The 20699-nt window shown below is 40.8% G+C and overlaps 3 protein-coding genes across 4 annotated transcripts; 2 read left to right on the top strand and 1 right to left on the bottom strand.

The window, feature by feature from the left end:
• Positions 1-597: 597 nt before the first annotated feature.
• rrs1 (ribosome biogenesis regulator 1 homolog) lies at positions 598-2412 on the top strand. Its single transcript, XM_077554471.1, has 3 exons — positions 598-1024; positions 1313-1715; positions 1904-2412. Exons 1-3 carry the CDS (start codon positions 677-679, stop codon positions 2227-2229), a joined length of 1077 nt encoding a protein of 358 aa, XP_077410597.1. The 5' UTR covers positions 598-676; the 3' UTR covers positions 2230-2412.
• A 1167-nt stretch (positions 2413-3579) lies between these two features.
• Positions 3580-7052, top strand: LOC144040411 (uncharacterized). The gene is made up of 5 exons (XM_077554578.1): positions 3580-3693; positions 4216-4247; positions 5489-5656; positions 5892-5995; positions 6233-7052. The coding sequence occupies exons 1-5, from the start codon at positions 3624-3626 to the stop codon at positions 6459-6461; spliced, it is 603 nt and encodes a 200-aa protein (XP_077410704.1). The 5' UTR covers positions 3580-3623; the 3' UTR covers positions 6462-7052.
• A 2209-nt stretch (positions 7053-9261) lies between these two features.
• On the bottom strand, positions 9262-20639 carry mybl1 (v-myb avian myeloblastosis viral oncogene homolog-like 1). Of its 2 annotated transcripts, XM_077553819.1 has the most exons (16): positions 20266-20639; positions 18407-18506; positions 18253-18324; positions 17903-17995; positions 17356-17576; positions 16296-16488; positions 16149-16211; positions 15760-15858; positions 15155-15394; positions 13834-14133; positions 13625-13758; positions 13147-13261; positions 12890-13009; positions 12699-12806; positions 11785-11958; positions 9262-11532 (listed from the first exon to the last, which is right to left on the bottom strand). In XM_077553819.1, exons 1-16 carry the CDS (start codon positions 20289-20291, stop codon positions 11404-11406), a joined length of 2187 nt encoding a protein of 728 aa, XP_077409945.1. In that variant the 5' UTR covers positions 20292-20639; the 3' UTR covers positions 9262-11403. The 2 variants fall into 2 exon arrangements, with proteins under 2 accessions (XP_077409945.1, XP_077409946.1); XM_077553820.1 differs by lacking the exon at positions 15760-15858.
• Positions 20640-20699: the final 60 nt, after the last annotated feature.

Consider the following 20699-nt stretch of genomic DNA (forward strand, 5'->3'; position numbering starts at 1 on the left):
TATAAATAGGAAATGTATAAACCAGTGGTTGTCAAACTTTTTACACAAAGTATGGCTTCTAAAAATGAACATTAAAAAATATGGCACATAAAATAGTAAAAATTCAAACTGGACATAAATAAATGTTTAAAAACAGGCAATTGTTCAACATTAAATGCTAAGTAAGTATCAATGAATATAACAACCGAACTGTCCTCAAGGTAGTGATTCTTTGGCGTACCACTAGAGTGAGATGGTGGCATCACCGGCAAAAGCCATTCATCATGATGAAAACACAACAAAACACTAAAATCAACCCCCCCAAAAAGATTTTAAAAATTTACTGGATCTAATGAAATAATTTAATATATTTTATTTTGCTATGTAATATGTTTAATTAAATATGTTACATTGAAATGCTTGAATTTTGTTTAAAAAATTAAACTGATCAAATACAACTTGTTGCGCATGATTAACTAACACCTTTTTTTTTAAATTATAAATAATATTTTTATTTCATAATAAATCCTCTGTACTGTTTTAAAAACATACGCTGGAGTAAAACGGGTAAATGTCTCCCTCTTGTGTGCAACTCTAACAACACACACTCAACCTTACCCCGGAAGTGATACAACCCGGAAGTGGCAGTGTTTTCATACCCGCACGTGCATCGACGCCGTTCTCGTCCACGTCCAACATGGCTACTACAGCTGCTTGTAACGTCGACGAGCTCCTCGCCCAGGCGGAGCGCGACGAAGCGGAGAAGCTCCGCAGCATCACAGTGGACAGGGAGCTCGAACTGGACTTCGATTTGGGCAACCTGCTGGCCTGCGACAAGAACCGCGTGGAGGCTCGCGACTTGGCCGGGGAGAGCAAGGCCGACATTCTCCGCTCGCTGGCGCGCGACAACACGCAGCTTCTCATTAACAAGCTGTGGAAGCTCCCCACGGAGAGGATCCAGGAGGCCGTGGTGGCCAAGCTACCCGACCCGACGACCGCCTTGCCCCGGGAGAAGCCGCCGCCAAAGCCCCGGCCTCCGACCAAGGTGAGCGTTTTTTTTTTTTAAAGTTTTGGCTGGTTTAGCGTTCATATTCATTTGGGTTTTATCACATTATTATCATTATTATTATATTTGCTGTTATTGTTATTATTGAGCTGAACAGCTCAAGTGGCTGGAAAGAAAGCTAGCAAGATGGCTAACTAACTGTTCGGTCATGGCTAGCTAAATGTACAGTTAGCTAGCCATCTTCAGTTAGTTAGCTTTCAATTTTTTTCCTGTTATTTTTCCTCTTTGTGGTTCATTTTCATTAACTTTATAACCTTCCATCCAAAGTGGGAGCAGTTCGCCAAGTTGAAGGGCATCCAGAAGAAGAAGAAGACCAACCTGGTGTGGGACGAGACAGCCAAAGAATGGCGACGGCGGTGGGGATACAATCGGGCCAAGGACGACACCAAGGAGTGGGTCATCGAGGTCCCGGAGACCGCCGACCCCAACGAGGACCAGTTCGCCAAGCGGGTCGCAGCTAAGAAGGAGCGGGTCGCCAAGAACGAGCTCAACCGGCTGCGGAACATCGCTCGGGCGCAGAAGGTCAAGGTCCCCGGCGTGGGCCTGACACCCGTGGCCCAGCAGTCCAAAGACGAGCTGAGTCGAGCGGCCAGCGTGGCGCGGGTGTCCACCGCCTCAGTGGGGAAGTTCCAGGAGGGGCTCCCCAAGGAGAAACCGGCCAGGGGCACCGGTGAGTTTTTGCATGCTAGCTGCTATGCTAACTGCTGAAGAACAAACATTTGTCTTTCTATGATGATGAGTAACAAGCTTTTTCATTCATACTGTGAGTTAGCGTTAAGCTAGCACACGTCCCTGCTAGTTTTTAAAAAAAAGTTTGTCCAATATCCTAAACTCTCCGCCCTCTTTCGACCCGACTAGGCAAGAAGCGCAAGTTCCAGCCGGTGGTGGGCGACTTCGGCGCAGAGAAGGAGAAGCAGCTGGAGCTCCTCAAGTTGATGGGGAGCAAGAGGTCCACGCTGAACGTCACCAAGGCGACCAACAAGCAGATGAGGGAGGAGGACCGAGAGGCGGCGGCGGCCCGGTACAGCAAGAGGGGCAAGCAGGCCGGGAGGAAGGGACGCGGGGATCGCGCGGCGGCCGGCAAGGGGAAAGGAAAGAAGGGGGCTCGGGGCAAACCGGCAGGGGGGAAACCTCAACGAGGAAGACCTACAGGAGGGAAGAAGTCCAAACCTGGGAAGCGATGACTGAAAAACTGCAGAGACTCATAAATTATCACCACAAAAAAAAAAAAAAAACTTGGAATGTTTCACATCACTGTTATATTAGTCACCATGAAAATAAATGTTTTCTAAAAATCCTCAAATAATTTCAGCTAGAATTTTTTTGCAGCCCTACTTTAATAAATGTGCAGAATTTTTCAATGCAAAGTGAGGAGTTTTGGAATTTTAGGTTGGACAAATGTTTGATTTGTTCACGTTAATTACAGTAATTTCTCATATTCCGGGAAAGTTTTCAGTTAGGATTTGTGTGAGGAAATTTCATAACAACTAAGTTGGAATATATGAAGTTTTAAATAACTCATTTGAAAGGAAATTTCTACTGGAATTTTTGCAACTCTTAAAATTTTACTGTAAAAAAAAAAAAATGCTATTATCAAATTAAACAAATGCGGTTTATTGCATATAATTACTGTAATTTCTCATACCCTACTTAGATTTTTATGGTAACTAATTTTTGGAAATTTGATCAAAGTTAATTTCCCACACCTCAAATTACTCATTTAAGAAAACATGAATTGGACAAATGTCCAGTTTATTCTGGTTCTATCTTGTCATTTCTCAAATTTCAGTAAAGTTTTCAACACAAAACTAAAGTAAAAGCAGAGTAAATTTTTTCGGAAATAGTATTTAAAAAAATCCATGGTAAATTCAGGAAGTTGGATAAACGTCTAGTTTAGTCTTTGTCTTTAATGTAATTCTGATACTTGAGGAAAGTTTCAACGTTTACAGTATTCCCAATAACTAAAATTTATTTTAAAAAAAAATGCAGCTTAATTTTTTGCAACCTTACTTGTTCATTGTTAAATTACTCCCAGTAAATCCTTTTCATTCTTTAAGGTGGCGCGGCTGCTCTTCTAAGAATTGCTGCTCCTCATCAATCAGATCGCTTTTTTTAAGCCGCTTAACGGCGACTTTTCCTTACGTAAGCCTTTTGGCTTTATAGCTTAGTTTAGAGGCTTGCGGGGTCACTGATTTTTTTCGGGACAAAGACCCTGACTTGACACCAATTAGCAGGGAAAGTAAACAAACCAAATAAAAAAACCTCATCACTCAAAAAAAATAATTTACACTGGCATGACAGTTTAAAAATAGCTTTCATACTGTCCCTTTAATGAGTGTAATTTTACATTATTTGTTATTTATTTATTTACATTGTTTTACCCAACAGCGACGTAACCATATACGGCAGTTAAAAATGTGTGCGTTGCTTGCGGTTAGCCGCGCGAACCTGCTGCCAGCGACCGCCTCCCGTCGCTCAGTGAGTGGCTGCAGTGGATTAGCGGGGCGGCGTTTATTTTTATTTGCGCCGTGCAACCTTCCCCGCGCGGCGCCAGTTTGACGCCAGCCGCCTCGGGGAGATGCAGCGCATCTACATGCACAGCCACCACGAGCACCTGGAGGTGTTCACCACCGTGCTCGCGCCGCAAGGTCAGTGACGATCGGACGAGAGCTTTGGGTCCCGCGTGGTCCCGCATACCTTAGTTTAACCACCGCTGATTTTGTTTGACAAAAGAAGGGTATGCAATCTTTAGAATTATTATTTAAGGGAGGCAGAAAAGATGGGATGGAAGTAAGGAAGGAAGGAAACAAAGATAGCATGAAAAGAGAGAAAGGAAGGAAATAAGTGAGGAACGATGGATACAAAAGTGATTAGAAAAGATGGATGAAAGAAGGAAAGTAAGGAATCAAGAAAAACAATGATAGTATAGAAGCATGGAAGGAAACAAGTATGTATGCAAGGAAAGCTGAATGGAGGAAGCTCTGACGGGGAAAAAGGGAATATGTATGAAATTAAGGATGGAAGGATATATAAAAAGAAACGATAGGAAAAGGAAAGGAAGGATGATATATGAATATGGAAGGAAACAATGACGCTAATTAACTTTACTCTTGTTTTTAAAAGTGTATTTAAATCCTTCGCTTCTAACAAATCTCGCGTTCCACCAACAGGCCGACATCAATACAGAAGCAACGATGACATGGTGAGTTTTTTTTTATTATTATTTTTTTAAGTTTCATTCAAATACGAGCTGCCGATTTTTCAATTTAACAACAAACATTTAAATTATGAGCACTCAGTGGTGTTAGCAAACTTGCGTATTTAAAACCACCTAGAGAAGCGTTAGCTACCTTAATGCTAACATGCGATACAATGCGCTGTAAACGAGCTAATGAAACTACTATCAATGTTGCGGTTGCTATATATTGCATTTTATATATTATTGAAATATGATGGATATTATATTATTGTAATATAATATTTATACTCTGAAAAATGACCAAAAAAATTATGCATTTTAGCATCTTCGGCTATCTGTTTGTATTATACTGCCCCCCGGTGGCCAAAGCGCGCACAACAAACACACGATGCCTGTTGACTTGAAATGTTTAATTTTGACTTTCTATTTGATGATGTTGGACATTAGTGAACCGACTGCGGGATATTTAGGAGGCGCTAAGAGGCTCCGCATTTAGGTGTTTCTATTTCACTTGCGCACGGCGTAATCCCGTTGACACGTAATCCAATTAATTCACCGCTTCTGACGCCTGCTCGGCAAACACTTTTACCGTATTTCCACTGGAGCCCAGCACGGTGTTGGCGAGCGTTTCCATTACAGCTGACCGTGTCGGAAGTGGACCGTGCGGAGCTGCTCAGAGCGAGCCCAGGACATGACGTAAAACACCACGGCAGTTGATTGGGTGGTCGGCCCTGTGATGCCATCAGTAATGGACATCGGCGAGGGAGAAAAATAAAGACTTACCGTACCTGCCGTGTCGTGTGTGTTCGTCTTCTTCTTCACTCCCACGAGGGCTTCCCGACGACAAAACATCGTCCTTTTCTTCGCGGCCTTGCGTTGCGAGCTCCGAAGAAGCGCCACATCTCAAGCAACACAAAAAACAGAACGGGCAACCGATACCGGGCAGCGTCGTCCTCCATAGCTTCCGTGTTTTGGTTATGTGAAGTTTCCCGCGCTCTAGTATTGTGTTGCAGCTGGTTATGCGTCACATCCGCCCAGCCTGTAGATCACATCATCATCATCTGATCACAATACGATACAAGAAGCATTCTTTTGGTATTTTAGCGAAAATATTTTAATCACAAACATAATTAATTGCGAAAATAAGTAAAAACTGTATTGACCATTAGTGTATGAGGAATTTTATTGGCCCCCCTCGTAACGAGTACGGTCCTTCATTTTGTAATTCTCCTTGTGTCCACAAGATGGTGGTGGTGCACAGCTACAGCCCCCTCTGGCCAGACGAGCTGGAGCTGAACGCCGGTGACGTCATCGTGGTTCTGTCCCAGGACTGTTCGGGTCGCTGGTTCGGGCGCCTGCAGGACGGCCAACAAGGATACTTCCCCGCCTCCTGCGTCCTGGAACTCGGACAGGTTGCAGATTGTCGAAGTTAAAACATTTAAACATCAATGCTAGTTTCGGGAGCTCATCTATGCCCGTTCTCATTGTGTGTTAGCGTGAAGCTAGCATACTTTTTTGAAAATAAGTGCCATTAAAGGAAAATTAATAAAAACAATTATGGTAGTTATTTTTAAATGAAGAATTCAAAATAAAAAAATCATATTTTTTATTACATTAAGATTAATATATTTTGTTGCTGATTTTCAGGAAAACTTGGCACCCAAAGCTCGTTTAAGGAGGAGGAGCGCGTCCCAGCGAACCGCCTCGACCTCGGATGGCGACGGGGGATGCGTACGGCGCAATAGTACCAGGTAGGACACGATATGCCATCATGCCACTCACCCAACAGCTGTTACCACCCCCACACTGTCCCCAAACACCCCCACCTCAAACAGGTGGCCCTTTTTGCCCTTCATTAGTTAACACAAAAGCACACTGATTACCCATTAATTCATTTTAAAAGTAAAACACAATCATGTTTTTTAATTATATTTTATTTTCATCAATATTCAAATAAAAACTCAGTTTCTTTCCTCTCTGTGGGCCAGCGGTCCGGTTCTGCAGGCTCTGCGAAGGGCGAGCCGCTCAGGAGGGGAAGCGGACGCCGGTGAAGCCCCGGTCCCCCCGCGGAGGCCCGCGCCCCCACCGGCCCAACGCAGCCCCCACGGCACCCCTCAGATGCAGCGCTCCCCGGGCCTGCTCCACAGGATCCTATCCAGGTGCCGCCGGAAGAGCGAATGTCAGGGAGCCACAAACGAGGCCTTTGAGGGGGACTGAAGGGAGCACCTCACGCCCATATAAGGAGTTCCCCATTGATGTGTTTATATGATGCTTTTTCTCAATATAGGAGCAGCAAATCCTCGTTTTTTGTCTTTTCTGTTTTTTTTTTGTTTTTTTTTCACGAACCTCCAGGGACTAAAAGGTTTGCAGAACTTAAAGTACTCGGAACCAAATATTCAACAGATCTTCAGGTGGAAAAACAATGGACACTTTCAGTTCCATGATCCAAAACAAAAACAATCTCAAACCAAAAGATTGCGAAATTATAGACAACATGTAAATGATTGTTGCTAGGCAAAATTGTCAAAAGAAAAAAAAATGCTACTGCCCTCTCCAGGCCTGGAGTGTGCACTACAAACACTTTTTTCAGATTTGCTATCGAAACGCACAAAAGCTCGACTGCCGCCTTTCAAGAAAAAAAAATATGAGTGTTTCCCAAGGGAGTGGAGGAGGTCACATGATGCCCACACAGAGAAGTGTGACCTATATTGACTCAGGGGGCCGCACACGCATGCACGTATGCATACCAAATCATCACTTGGACTCTCCCGCCAAAAAAAGTGTGTTGAGGTGGAGGGAAGGCCGATTGGTGGCGAGTGGGGGTGGGGGGAGCGGGATGCCTGCCAGATGACTGCTCCGTCAGCTTGATAATGGGCTGCCATCTGCTGTCTAGCGCACACAATGGCAGAGTGTGTGTGTGTGTGTGTGTGTGGACTGATAAGCAGGTGTGTGTGTTGAAGCACATACGCACACACTAGAATGAGCACTTTTCAAACAGACATTAAAAGATGACTTTAAATTGTTGAATGGTAAGAGAAAAAATCCTACATATTTATTGCATATTTTCATGTCTAAGTGCGTCACAAGACAAAAGGCAAAATGGAAAGCAGTAAAATATATTTTTAGTAAATTTTAAAAGTATTTTTTTTGTTAATGAACCATTTATTATACAATTATATATACAATTATAATATGTATACTGTGTTTGTGTGTGTATATATATATATGTAATGTCTGTAATGTAAATTTAAAATGTTTTAAATTATTGTAATTTTTAATTAATTTCATTTAAATATAATTTTGTATAAATTACTCAAGTTAATTCATTAAATGATCTTTTTTTTCTTTTGTTTTTCCCTAAGCCTGTACCTTCATGTCCTCTTCATTAAATGATCTATGAATTTATTAATCTAATTTATTTTAGCTTTTTTTTTTTCATTTAAATGAATGATTTATTAAATAATTTTAATCTATTTCTGTAATTTGAAAATTGTAATTGTTTAAAATTGTATATTTATTGTAAAAGACAAAATACAAATATAACCTCTTATTAAATCCTCACATTTTAACATATTCATGTTTTTGTTTTATTATATAAAATAAAAGGTAAACTACCGGTCAAAGAAAAATACATCAAACAAATCAAAAGGAAGTTCCCAATGTAGCACCTTGGCTAATGAGGTTAAATGAATGCATTAAATGAAGTTAATGTGACAGCCATGCCTATATAAAAGTAGCGCTTGCACGCCGCATGCACGCGGATGTTGTACTCGTAAAAAAAAGTGGACGAGCAGCAGGCAGAAGGCGAGCAGCAATTAAGAGCAAAAGAGCTCCGCCGCATCTTTGTCAGGGTCGCCTCCGGACAAAAGACCCTCTTGTACACACACACACACACACACACACACACACACAAACACACACACACACACACACACACGAACGCAATGAAGAACAGGACATGGCGTGCAAAAAATGTGTGTGTGTGTGTATGTGTGTAGCATAAGGCCAATGGCCCCATTCTCCCTCCATTTGGTGGCCAATTGAGTGAATGTGTACAGGACAAAAGGGACCCGTGGGGGGCATTAAGTCACGGCTGAGTGGGCCCCTTCAGGGACAGCAGCTGACCCCTGTAAAGGGGAGGGGCCTCTTGTTTTAGCCAAGGGGGCTCGTGCCCCTGCCCGGACCCCCGCACCCACTCACCTGTCACAACCACCTGAGGTCATGTGACAACCCAAGTGGATGATTTTTGTTTTTGTGTCACTCAGTTGAAACCCAAATATTAGCATAATAGGCTAAAAGTCTGCTAGCTTCATGCTAAAATGATGGGGAAACGGCATTGAGTGACATGGGGCTAGGTGGCTAACAAAATTAGCATTGAGGTTGCTAGTGCTAAATTTACTACATTAAGCACCCGCTCATCTGTCACAACCACCTGAGGTCATGTGACAACCCAAGTGGATGATTTTTTTTTGGTTCAATTGAAATCATATACACGTATTAGCATAAAAGCCTAAAAATCTGATAGCTTCATGCTAATATGATGGGGAAACGGCATAGAGTAACATGGGGCTAACCAAACTAGCATCGAAGTTGCTAGCGCTAAATTTACTACGTTAAGTAATTAATGGGATAAACTTTGCTTGTCAGAGTAGTTTTAATGCAACATTTTAGTATTTTTAGTAAGTAACAGTACTTTTACGCCATCACATGATGCTACATTCCGCTAGCTAGTTTTATTTTTATCAATCGACTATTGCTTGCGCGAACTATGTCATGTTGGTGAAGAGGTGTTTTTTTTTTATTATTTAACAATAAATTAAATGCATTAATTTAGCTTCTTTTTTTAAAATGAAGGGTGTGTGTGCTTGATTTATATGATACAAACGATAAAAGCCAAAATATCAAGCAACAAATTGCATTTATTTGTCCCAAAAGCAGAGCAAGGTAGAAATTGGTCAGCGTTCATACCTCTCAGCTACAAAATATTGTTACAAAAGACAGCCAGCATTACACACGATTACAGTAGTATTGCTTCTATTGCATTTTTATTATTATTGATATGCCCTCCATTCCTATAAATCAACATGTGCATTACAACAAAACATATACGTTCACTCTTTTACTCTTTCCACTTGATCTGCCTGAGAAGATTCCCTTCTTATTCTCACTTGTTTGGCAGGATAATCCAGATTAGAAAACAATAATACTGTAGTAGTTTTGTTTAAAATCTGAGGTGGGTGGTGCCAGTGTGTAGTATCGGGACATGTTTGAGAGTGCTGTTATTAATGCAACCCTTAAAATGTATTTGAAAAAATGTGTGTGTGTGTGTGTGTTCTTTAATTTACCTGAAACTTGTTCTAAATCCAAGACCCATCACCAGATACATCAGAATCCCGCCAGGATGGTGAAGTTGTCAGGAGACCAGAGGAAGGACCAACCTAGTGTAGTGTGTGTATGTGGTGCATTAAAATTGGGAGGAGGTGTGATGGAGCAGAGGGAAAGAATATCCCCTACTCCGATCCACCCGCGTCCCAAGAAGTGAACGTGTGTGTAGTGCAATAAAAATGGGGGGAAGTAGTGGCGGGGGTGGGGGACACAGCACGGCTTAACACTTTGGCCTACCCCATTTGATGGCATTTTTTAAATCATTTTCTTTTACGAATTGAATTTAATAAAAAAAAAATTCTTTCTTTTTTTTGGGTTGGGGGCAAAAAGATTTGATGGTAATTTTCTGCCTTCTTTTGTTTTTTAGGTCATCATTTAGAAAACTTTTTCATCAACCTTTCATCTCTCTTTTTCTGACAGCTTGAAATTCTGGACTCTGGTTTAATTTGTATCTAAACCATTAATTCATTAAATGAACATTTTAGCTAAGAAAAATAAAGTTAAAAAATAAAATAAAAATTCTACTCATTGTTTTAGAGATCTACAGGGAGCCACAGGTTGTTGACCCCTGCTCTAGGATGAGAAAAAAATTATTTTCATAATCGCTCTTTCAAAAAGTGAAATAAATAAATTAGTAAATAAATAACAGCTACAGCCTGCTCCAAGAAAATGCAGACCATCACAAACTTAATTTTTTTTTTTTTAGTTAAACTACTCTCCATCTCATTTATATTAACATCTGAATCATAACAATAACGATAAATACAACAACCTCTCCATCAATATACCCTTCTTGTTACAATCAAGTACAATCAACTCGGCTGTGGACCAGAGGACATTTTGTTAGAACGTAAACAATCAATCACAAGTGCTACCCAACTTGTCCTCTAACCTTAAGAGACCCCCTAAAAAACACCATTTTCCCGCCTATTGTGTGGTGTTACTCCGTAAAACGTCCCAGATGGAAGTTAGGGATGGACGAAGGCCACATCAGTGCCGCAACAGCAGTTTTACATGAGCTGATCGCAAAACCTGAGATTTGAGGGATCTGCGTTAATAGAGGGTTAGTGTCCGCCGCCTCACATTTATTGGGTTGGATTCCTTCATGGTGAGTAGTGAGGCCCGACCGATATGGATTTTCTTCTTCTTTTTTTTTTTTAGGCCGATGCGAATTCCAATATTTGTCAGAATAAAATTCAGATATCCGATTAATTACAAAAATGTCTGATTAATTGAATTTTTTGAGGCCGATGCTAATTTCAATATTTGGCAGAGTAAAAGTCAGATATTTGATTAATCCCAAAAATATCTGATGATTTTTTTTTTTAGGCCGATGCTAATTTTGATATTTGGCAGATAAAATTCAGATATCCGACTAATTCCCAAAAATATCTAATGAAGAATTTTTTACCCAATGATGAATAAAATATGTTTTTTGGGGGGGGTCATTAAGGTTTACAACAATAGAGAATTACAGGCAGAACATTTGACTTTTTTTGGGGGGGGACGGTGGATGTTTAAATGTCGTTATTTGGGTCTTATGTTCTAATTATGTACAAAAAAATACAGCATAAGTATATATTGGTGAATTTTTTGCCAATTTTAAAGAGCTAATGTCGGCTGATTAAATCTGACGGCCATTTGATCGATCAGGCCCTTGAAGTATAAAGTCGTCAGGTCTGATAAAACAAAATGGAAACCCCAATAGCAAAGACAAAGGATTGTCTCTTATGGGATTTGGAAAAAAAAGGACCTGTGACGGGTGAGGGTGTCCTTAGTGTGCAAGGTCCCCCGGGGTGGGGCTGCCGGGCGGCAGGTACTTGTTCACGTACTCGCGGGCCTGCTTAGTCATGGTCTGCTGGTCCTCCGTGTTGCCGTAGACCACCGCTTCCCACTCGCTCACCTGCGGGACGGATCCAGTCGGCATGCGTTACGTAACCGCAGAGAGGAAGACCTCACAACATCGCTGGCTTCGGAATTAACATATTTCCACCTTAATCGGTTATCAGTTTTATTCTACAAAGTATCAGGATTAGACAAAAAAAAATCTGCAATAATCGACTATATAAAAATCCGTATATAGTGATTTGATAGTAGGGAATGTTGGAATAATTCACTCTATTTAGTTGAGTGTCAAAAGCAGGAGTTTGGCAACCTTGTCAGGCTTTTTCCCGAAGCGGGGAGGGTGGCGCGGTGCCACCGAAGGAGTCTCCTTCCGCTCCGTCAGAGAGTGCCCGCAGTCCTCCTCCGCCACCGCCTCTTCATGCTGCGGCTGCTCAGAGGTCGAGGAGCTCAGAGAGGAGTTGGAAAGGAGACTCTCTTCCGGAACCTGGAGTACAACAATAGCGATAAGGAATTCAGTTCAGATGGTGTTACTTTGGCACGAAATCATCTACTAATATTTTGTTAACATTTTGTTTAATATGATGCCTCTTTTTTATTATTATTATTATTATTAAAAGTAATTAGTGCAGTTTTCATCTAATACTTTAGTACTATCCACTAAAGTTATCTCAAAATTATTTTTTACATTTTAGTTTTAAAAAATTTGCATTTTCTAATTATTTGTGCATTTTTCATTAGATGTTTTTGTATTTCTTGCCTAATATTTTTATTTTTTATCCAATATTTTAGTCTTTTCCGTCGATTAAAAAATATATAGCATTTGCATATTTACATTAAATATTTGGATTCATTTCTCTAATTTTTTTGTATCAAATATTTTTTTTATCTATATTTGTTTGTCTCAGAGATCTTTTATAATCTTTATATTTTTGTATAATACTTCAAATATTAATATATTTTTTCCAATGTTTTTTTATTTTTCCCCAATATTTTTATAGATTAAAAAATATATATTTCAGCATTCAGATATTTTTTAAATAAATTGAATGTTTTGACTTGCTTGACATCCCTGACATGTAAATTTGGACTGATAATCTGGATGATTTTGCTTGGTTGTTTAGTGCTCTAGAAATAAAGTTGGCTCTAACATTTTCAAAGCATTTCGACTCTCAAAACTGAGGCTCGTTACCTCCATAAAGGCAGAATCGATGAGCTTTGACTCACTTGTGCATCGTTGAGCTGATCCTGGCACAGCTGCTGCACATTGGGACAGTCTTTCCCCCAAGGGTCCAACACCAGAGACTTGCGCACTTTTCTAGCTGGACCGTCCATCTGCAATAAAAACACACGTAAGGATTAAATGACAGAATTCTGCCCGTGTAGCGTGTGGTGGTCCTTTAAGTGCTGGTGTGTACGTTTTGCTTCCATGCTCTTTCGTCAGGCTGCAAAATGGTCGCCCTGTTAAAGATGTCGGACCCGGTCTCTTGCTTCAGAACCTCGCGAATATCTTCTTCCAGGAAAGCTAACGGCTGCGGCTGGAGAGAAAAAAAACAAAACAAGCAAGCAACACCATCAATTATTTTGAATGTACTCAACTTTAATGAATTAACTGGCTTTTTTTTTATTTATTAATTTATTTTTCAGGACTATTTTTGATATCTGAGACGCTTACTTCCATCTTAAGCGGGCCGTGCATTTTCTCCTGTGCCGCCAAAGCATTCTTGAAGGGCGTCGGCGTCCTCGGTGTTGGAATCATAACTGTTTCATGAAACGTGGGTGTCCTAGGACTAAAACAATTCATTACGTATGCATGTATATTGTATATATATTAAGGTTACATGTCAAACTGCTACAAGAGAAGCTTCACATCAAAAATCTAAACATACCAAGTCCCTGTTGTTGTTTTTTAATTTGATAAAGCAAAGAATTAATGTTGTACAGTGAGAAAATTAGCATCATTGTTACAGGGTTATAATAGTTTTAGATTTTTTATTATCCTTTTTTTTTTGTTTTTTACATTTGTTTGTAGTTCATTTGAATTATTTAGAGTAGGTTTGTTCATTTTTTATTAATAATTTTTCAAAAATGCTTCGGTTTAGTTTAATTTTGATTAGTTTTAGTATGAGTTTTATTTCGTTTTTGACACTTACCGATTGTTCTCTTTCTGGTGTGTGGATTCTTTGTGAAGCGGCGTGCCGAGTAGACCCTTTTGGCTGCACACGGGCGTGGACGTGAGCGCCGGTTTCTCCAAGTTGAGATGCTCCGCAGCCGATATGTTACAGAACTACGACAATACAAAAGACCTCAATTCGGCAGCTCAACTAAATGGACCAAAAGGAAACATATTAATGTTGTTCACCCCCGACGGCGTGAATGGCAGCGACTTGGTGGGCGTCCTCTTGGGCGAATTGGAAATGTTTTCCAAGCATGAGGAGTACCGGTAGATCTCGGTAGGAGACGGCTCTCGCTCTCTCCGCCTACTCTTGGCCGCCGAAGCCTTGGAGGAGGCTGCGGTCGGGCAAGCCTTGTGCGCCGAGATGCCGGCCGAAGCGTCAGCGGTTCCCTCTTGGAGCACGGCGAAGGCGGCCTGGTCGTGCCGGGGCGCCGCCGCCGTCTCGGAGAGGTCGAAATTGGCCACATCGCTCCACCCCGCCGGGTCCTGCGCGACAAAACACATCCCCAGTCAATCTTTAATACATTCAACATATTTACGGCTCTTTGTCAGGAACAAGATTCAAGCTCATTTCTGCATTTTTATTTCATTCTAACATTTCCTATTTTTTTTTTTGTCTCTTTCTTTCTAATATTTTTGCCTTTTTCCTGCAAATACTGTACATGTATTTTTGCATTCCAACTATATAAGTTCATTGAATATTTTTGTGCTTTTACCAATATTTATTTCATCAACTAATTCAAATATTTACATTGTCAAATATTTCTGATATGATCTATGATCATGTATTTTTTGTCTAGTATTTCATTCTAAAAATGTTTTTTCTACCCACTAGTATTTTCCTAATATTGTGAAATATTTTTGTATTCAAAACTGTTGTTTTTGTTTTTAATTCATTTTGTGTATGTTATCTAGTAATATTTTGGTATTTTCCTCCTTTGTGTATCGTTTTCAAATTTTTATATTTTGTCAAATAGTTGAATATTTTTCCCCACAAATATTTTTTCTAAGATTTTTCCCAATATTTTGTGTAATACTTCCAACTGGGAATTTCTCATGTAATAGTTTTGTATATTTTGTTTCATATTTGAGTATTTTTTTATTCAAATATTTGACTATTTTCTATCTATTTATTTAGTATTCTTTTATAATGTTTAGAGTTTTGCAAATATTTTTTTATTTTTTATATTCATATTTTATCCTAATATTTCTTTATTTGCTGTATATTTATATATTTTTCCCTAGTATTTAGTTTTCTATTCTAATATTTGTGTATTTTGTGTGAAATATGCTATGAACAAACAAGATGGGTGAAGGTGTTCCATAATAGCAACATTTTAAATCTTGTATACAAGTAAGAAAATGATTACATTTTAGGACTATATAAGAAGTCTGTAAACACCCTTTAAGCACTATTTTAATAGTCCAACTGTCGACTGATTGACGCCATCTATCGTAATCTTAATACAAATGATATTCACATTTCACTCATTCTCTGCCATCTTACCGAATCGATGAGCTCAAAAGTCTCTGCCATGTTGCATAACTTCTGCAGGGTGGACAACATTTTGGTGGCCTCCAGAACCAAGAACTTGCTTGGGGGCACGGGCAGCTGGCCAGGGGCTCCTTGCGGGTTCTCCGCCTCCGACCAGGACCTACTGTCGGCCTGCGCCTCCAGGCTGTTGCTGCTGCTGCTCGCTGTATCGGGTGTGCCGTCCGACCAGGACGAATACTGCTCCAAGAAGCTCTGGGAAGACGGGAGCCATGTGGAAAATGAGAAGGCAATCGGCAGGATGAGTGAGATGGATACGAAGAGGGCTAGGATGGGTCCTAAATGATGGGGATAGGTGCGAGGGACTACCAAATGCAGCTTCAGGCCAGTCGGGATGAGCAAGATGGGAAAGCTAGGTACTAGAAAAACACTAAAGCAAAAAAAAAAAAAAAAAAAAACGTGCGTCACTCATTTTTTTACATAGATACACTGCAAAAACTTAATATATATTTGAGTTAGTTTTTTTTTGCAGCGTATGCATGTCACACATCCACAAGCAGGCACGCAGGCTATGCTAAATCGCTAACACCCAACGGTCGGGCGGCGTGTGCTGCGCTTACGCATGGACCTCTGCGACGGACTTCGCTCTCGGCTGACATAAGCAGCAGCTCGAGCTCCTTAATTCTTTGCTCTCTGTCGGGATCGTCCGGGCACGTCGGCTGAAGGAACGGGTGGAGGCGGACGGGGACGGCAGGGAAAAGGAAGGCGTTAAGAAGAAGAGAAGACGACAAGACAAAAACTGATTTACAAGTACAAAAATGCCACAGGAAAGGAGGAGGCATACGGGCTGGTAAGTGAAAAATAACAGGGCGTTCAAAGGTTTGATTTGAAGTGTGCAGCGTTAGCGATCACAAGAATGAACACGGAAAAGTCCGGAAAACGAAAGAATAGTATACACGATACATTAACCAGTCAGGCTCTGGAAACCGTTTTAAATAGTGAAACTCACCAGAATAAAATCTGAAGTGTCCCTCTGGTGGAGCCCTTGAGCATCGACATGATAGACTGCAATCTGCAAAAACAGAAAAAAACAAGCGACAGTCAATAAATGCCACAAGTGAGCGCAATCCACGTGGTGTCCGGAGTGGACGTGGACCTGGTTGGGTGGTGTCACAGGGGGCAAGGGGCTCCGATCGTGGCTCTGCGGCTCGGCCGGCGTCGGACGCGGCTTGCCGCCGCTGCCATGGGAGGACGTGGGCATCTTGGGGCTGCCATTCCGCAGGTAGCCCTCTTGCTCCACTCTCCGTCTCAGGGTGGAGTTCCAGTGGTTCTTGATGGAGTTGTCCGTCCTGTTAATAAAATAACAGCAGGTCAAGTCGACCTCAATCACCTCTTGACAATAATATGTTATATGTGAGCTCACTAGTCTAAAAATGACATTCTGATTAATATTACATTTGTGGAATATGAGTTAAGCAGCAAAATCCAGCCATTTTTATCCATCTCACGGGGAGGCCATTTTGCCACTTGCTGTCGACTGAAAATGACATCATAGTTGCTCAGGCAACCACCAATCACAGCTCACCTGTTTTCTGAAGCTGAGCTGTGATTGGTTGTTACCTGCCACCTGAGCAACTGTGATGTCATTTTCACTTGACAGCAAGTGGCAAAATGGCCGCATTCTGTTATTGATTAAAAAAAAACTGTCTATATTTTGCTACTTAAAACATCCGGGAAATTTGAACCCAGTCTGAAAACTATTGGCCAGAGGCTTGCAGGAGTTCCCATTATGAAGAGCTAAAGTGTTAATCTACTAATAATAATAAAAGATTCAGTCATAAAGGGTCAGGCTATTGTAAAGATATTTTTGTGCAAATTGTTACAAAGTGCAGCTCTAAATCTCTCATTTCAAAACCATTAAATTCCATTTGAAATTAGACTTAAGACCAGCTTCACGTTCCCAATGTCCCATGTTGTTCAAAGTTGCTTCTGTTCTATGTGAAAAAAGTTGGTGTTGATTCAATGTCGGATGATTTTTTTTTTCTGGTCTGGAAAAACAAACAGTAGTTTAAGCCACCAGTGTGTGCACATCCTTAGCCTACATACAGTCGATATCGTGTGTGCATTTGGGTCAGTAAATGTGTTGGAACAGCCTCCTGTTGACATCAGACTCCTTAAAAGTTTGGATTTTTTTCCTCAACTAAGCGAACATTTACCGTCCGGGAAGGAGCTTGGCGATCTCGGCCCAGCGGTTGCCCAGTTGCTTGCGGACCTCGTAGATGATCAGGTCCTCCTCCTGGGTCCACGATGACTTCTTCACCTGGGGGTTGAGGTGATTGTGCCAGCGCTCGCGGCACTGCTTGCCGATGCGGCCCTGGAGGTGCTTGGCGATCACCGACCAGCGCTTGGGGCCGTACTTGTGCACCAGGTCGATGAGCTGCGCAAAAATTCCATTGCACAAAAAGAACAACATACAGTATATTGAAACCCCGACTCATTCAAGGAGAGCATTGTTCATTTCATAGCGGGTGCTAGTGCCCCCCTCCCTGCAGGAAAAAGCCTGAAAAGCAGCCACTTACTTGTGAGCTGTTTTTATTAGCGATGACGTAGTGGAGCGTTTGGATCGGGCGCCACAGGCCGGAGCCAAGAACGTTTTTCTTTTGGCGGGAAGTAAAAAAAAATGGCGCAGGGCTCTGCCTTCTGTCTCCCCTATCGCTTACCGGCAATGTGCGTGTCAGACAGGGAACTCCCGGATCCGCTTACCTTCTGATCCTCCTCCTTTGTCCACGGGCCTTTCACCAGCTCGGGGTTGAGCACCTTCTGCCAGCGGTGCTGACATTGACCATCTGTCCTCCCCTGACGTGTAAACAAATATAGCTGTCAACATCACCCCTGCTGCAAAACAAGCTATCATGCTAAGGAGCTAATTTGGTAATTAGGTTCTGCCCCAGAGCAAGGCTGGAAGGGATGTAGATACTAGTAGTTACCCATCTACCAACTTTGCTATCTACCTACCGTATACTCACTTCCTTAACACCCGACCTATTTTTTACTAGTACCTTATAGTCAAGCTAGCATCTTATGTCAAGCAATACGTGACATCGCACACTTACGGGAAAGGAGTTGGTTATTGATTTCCAAGAGTCTGTGCCACGTTGCTCCACCAGCTCTTTCAGCTTTTCATCCTAAGGGAACAACAACAATAACAACAAAATCAGCGCAACTTCTTGTTGGGTAACTCAAGAGACTGAAGTGCGAGGCTCTGACCTCGTCGTGGGACCACTTCACTTTGCGCCGAACCTTCTTGTCTTTGCTCCTCTCTTTGGTGTCGTCATCTCTGGAGGGTGGCTCTTCGTCCTCGTCGTGGCTACACGTGCACACACAAAACAGTTTGGTCATATAACAATATTTTGCATAATTTTCCAATATTTTTGTCATTTTCATCTTTTTCCTATCTTTAATTTTTTTTTAATAATAATCAAATATATAATATTTCTGTATATTTCCATCCAATATTTTTTTGCATTTTTTGTCATATTTTTTAATTACATTTTTGCCTAGTATATTTGGATTTCCCCCCAAAATTGTTGTCATTTGTCCCACATTTGTTTGCATTTCTTTCTCAAGTAATTATATATTTCATGTTTACATTATTTGCCCAACATTTTTGTTTAAATAAACGCTCATTGGATTATATTTTCTTATCTAGTTTTTCTATTGCCTGTGTAATTTTCCACCACATATTTGTTTATATTTCTTGCCTCACGTATTTTTCCATTTAATATTTGTGCATTTTTTGCCTTTTGTATTTTTAATCCAATATTTTTGGAGGGAAAATAGTGTTCCCTCCAAAGCTCTTCAATCACTGGAAACTCAAGTGAGTCACTTGGATTTTGGCAGGAGCTGCTTCTGTCAACGCCGTAAGTAGGAAGAGGAGGAGTAAAAATGGCTGGGTGGTACAAGGGTCTATCCTGAGCCATCAACGGGCTCTTTCACCTCCAGAGGAAAGGTGGGTTGTGGCAAATCCTTGTTCAGTTGTTCAGATAGTCATATGGCTTAAGGGTTGCAAGTCAATTTTATTGAGTAAAACGTACTGAAATGACTCTTTCCAGTCAAAATTTTGTTTTTGAACCATGTTTGTTTTAATAAATGTATGTTTTCTATCTGTTTGCGTGCAATGAATGTCAAAGTTAAGGCAAAACACGCTGAAAACCCCTCTCTCAAGGATATATAGTAGTAAGATATACGCTGTAATAAACAAGTACAGCTATTTTAATACGTCAAGATAAAATTTACTGTTTTAATAGGGTTTTACATACAACCAAGCTATGAATTATGTTTTATGATAGTAAATTCACATTTAGGTTTATGTGTGTGAAATGTATTTCCCCAAAAAGGTAATTTATTTTATAGTTCCTACATTTCTAAAATACATTTCACATCAAAAACACAGCATGAATACAATATACTTTTTTTTTCATAATACAATTGAAAAAAATATTCACAGGAAAAATAAGAAAATCGATTCAGTATTATTTAAAACCAATTTATAAAAGTATTTTCGGGTCTCTTAAGATAGTAGATGGATGAGTGAGTGAGTGAGTGAGTGAGTGAGTGAGTGAGTGAGTGAGTGAGTGAGTGAGTGGACATTGCACAACCACAGTACACCCCCATCATACATAAATACAATGGTGCTCACTCTAGTGGTGCATGAGAATTACTGAATTAAATGCTTAAACTGTGCATTGTTAAATGCTATGTGGCTTCTATTTATTTATTTTAATCCAGAGCAGTGCACTTGTTAAATAAAGTTCAATTGTGTTTAAATTAATCTCTTACAACTGTTTATTTTTATTTATTTTTTTACTTTTACAGCAATGCATTTTAATTGAATCATTATGGGATTTTGGCATTTTCCTAAATTTAATTACATTATTTATTAATCTAATATTACACTAACAGTGTCTTAAAATATTAAATTGACAAAAACCCTGCTAAAATACATGTTATTATTAACATGCATGTGCCTTCACATACCCTAAAAACATGTTGTTTACGTGCTAAAACGTCGAGTGACGTACATACGACAGCGACGCACGCCTCGCGTTACGACGCCAGTCACCCACCTGCGTGATGACCTCACGTTGTCCATGACAGCCGCGGGGATGCGTGGACCTCGTCTGCGTGTTATAATTCCTCAGCTCGCTCAAATGCCACGAGAGTGAACGTTCACCCATAGAAGTGTCCGCGGGTGCTCGCTTCCGGATTTAGTCAACATTATTCGGCTAGCCGTCTTGCTAATTGAGTCGTCATTATTACTTTCTCTGCACGAAAAGCCAGTTTATCGGCGGTAACATCCCTCCAAACACCGAAACTTCGTCCTCGTCGCCTCCCGTGTTTTCGGAGACAATCCCACGATTTAAGATAGAAGCTAACACGACTAAACACGCGATAATTTCACTTTCGTTCCTCAACGTGCGGACGCTCCTGGCTGACTTCATTCGGCGATGTGATGTTTGTCCATCCCGCCGATTCTCGCGCCCAACCCCCTGTGCGGGCG

Source organism: Vanacampus margaritifer, chromosome 20 (assembly GCF_051991255.1).
Source record: "Vanacampus margaritifer isolate UIUO_Vmar chromosome 20, RoL_Vmar_1.0, whole genome shotgun sequence".
Lineage (NCBI taxonomy): Eukaryota > Metazoa > Chordata > Actinopteri > Syngnathiformes > Syngnathidae > Vanacampus > Vanacampus margaritifer.

What these genes read in the sequence shown, in the direction of transcription:
- rrs1 (XM_077554471.1), top strand. Translation starts at nt 677, where the DNA reads ATGGCTACTACAGCTGCTTGTAACGTCGACGAGCTCCTCGCCCAGGCG. An exon ending in AGCCCCGGCCTCCGACCAAG is followed by an intron (nt 1,025 to 1,312) that starts GTGAGCGTTTTT and finishes TTCCATCCAAAG; the next exon opens with TGGGAGCAGTTCGCCAAGTT. An exon ending in GAAACCGGCCAGGGGCACCG is followed by an intron (nt 1,716 to 1,903) that starts GTGAGTTTTTGC and finishes CGACCCGACTAG; the next exon opens with GCAAGAAGCGCAAGTTCCAG.
- LOC144040411 (XM_077554578.1), top strand. Translation starts at nt 3,624, where the DNA reads ATGCAGCGCATCTACATGCACAGCCACCACGAGCACCTGGAGGTGTTC. An exon ending in ACAGAAGCAACGATGACATG is followed by an intron (nt 4,248 to 5,488) that starts GTGAGTTTTTTT and finishes TGTGTCCACAAG; the next exon opens with ATGGTGGTGGTGCACAGCTA. An exon ending in GCGTCCTGGAACTCGGACAG is followed by an intron (nt 5,657 to 5,891) that starts GTTGCAGATTGT and finishes GCTGATTTTCAG; the next exon opens with GAAAACTTGGCACCCAAAGC.
- mybl1 (XM_077553819.1), bottom strand. Translation starts at nt 20,291, where the DNA reads ATGGACAACGTGAGGTCATCACGCAG. An exon ending in TGAAGTGGTCCCACGACGAG is followed by an intron (nt 18,325 to 18,406) that starts GTCAGAGCCTCG and finishes TTGTTCCCTTAG; the next exon opens with GATGAAAAGCTGAAAGAGCT. An exon ending in ATCAGCTCAACGATGCACAA is followed by an intron (nt 11,959 to 12,698) that starts GTGAGTCAAAGC and finishes GTTGTACTCCAG; the next exon opens with GTTCCGGAAGAGAGTCTCCT.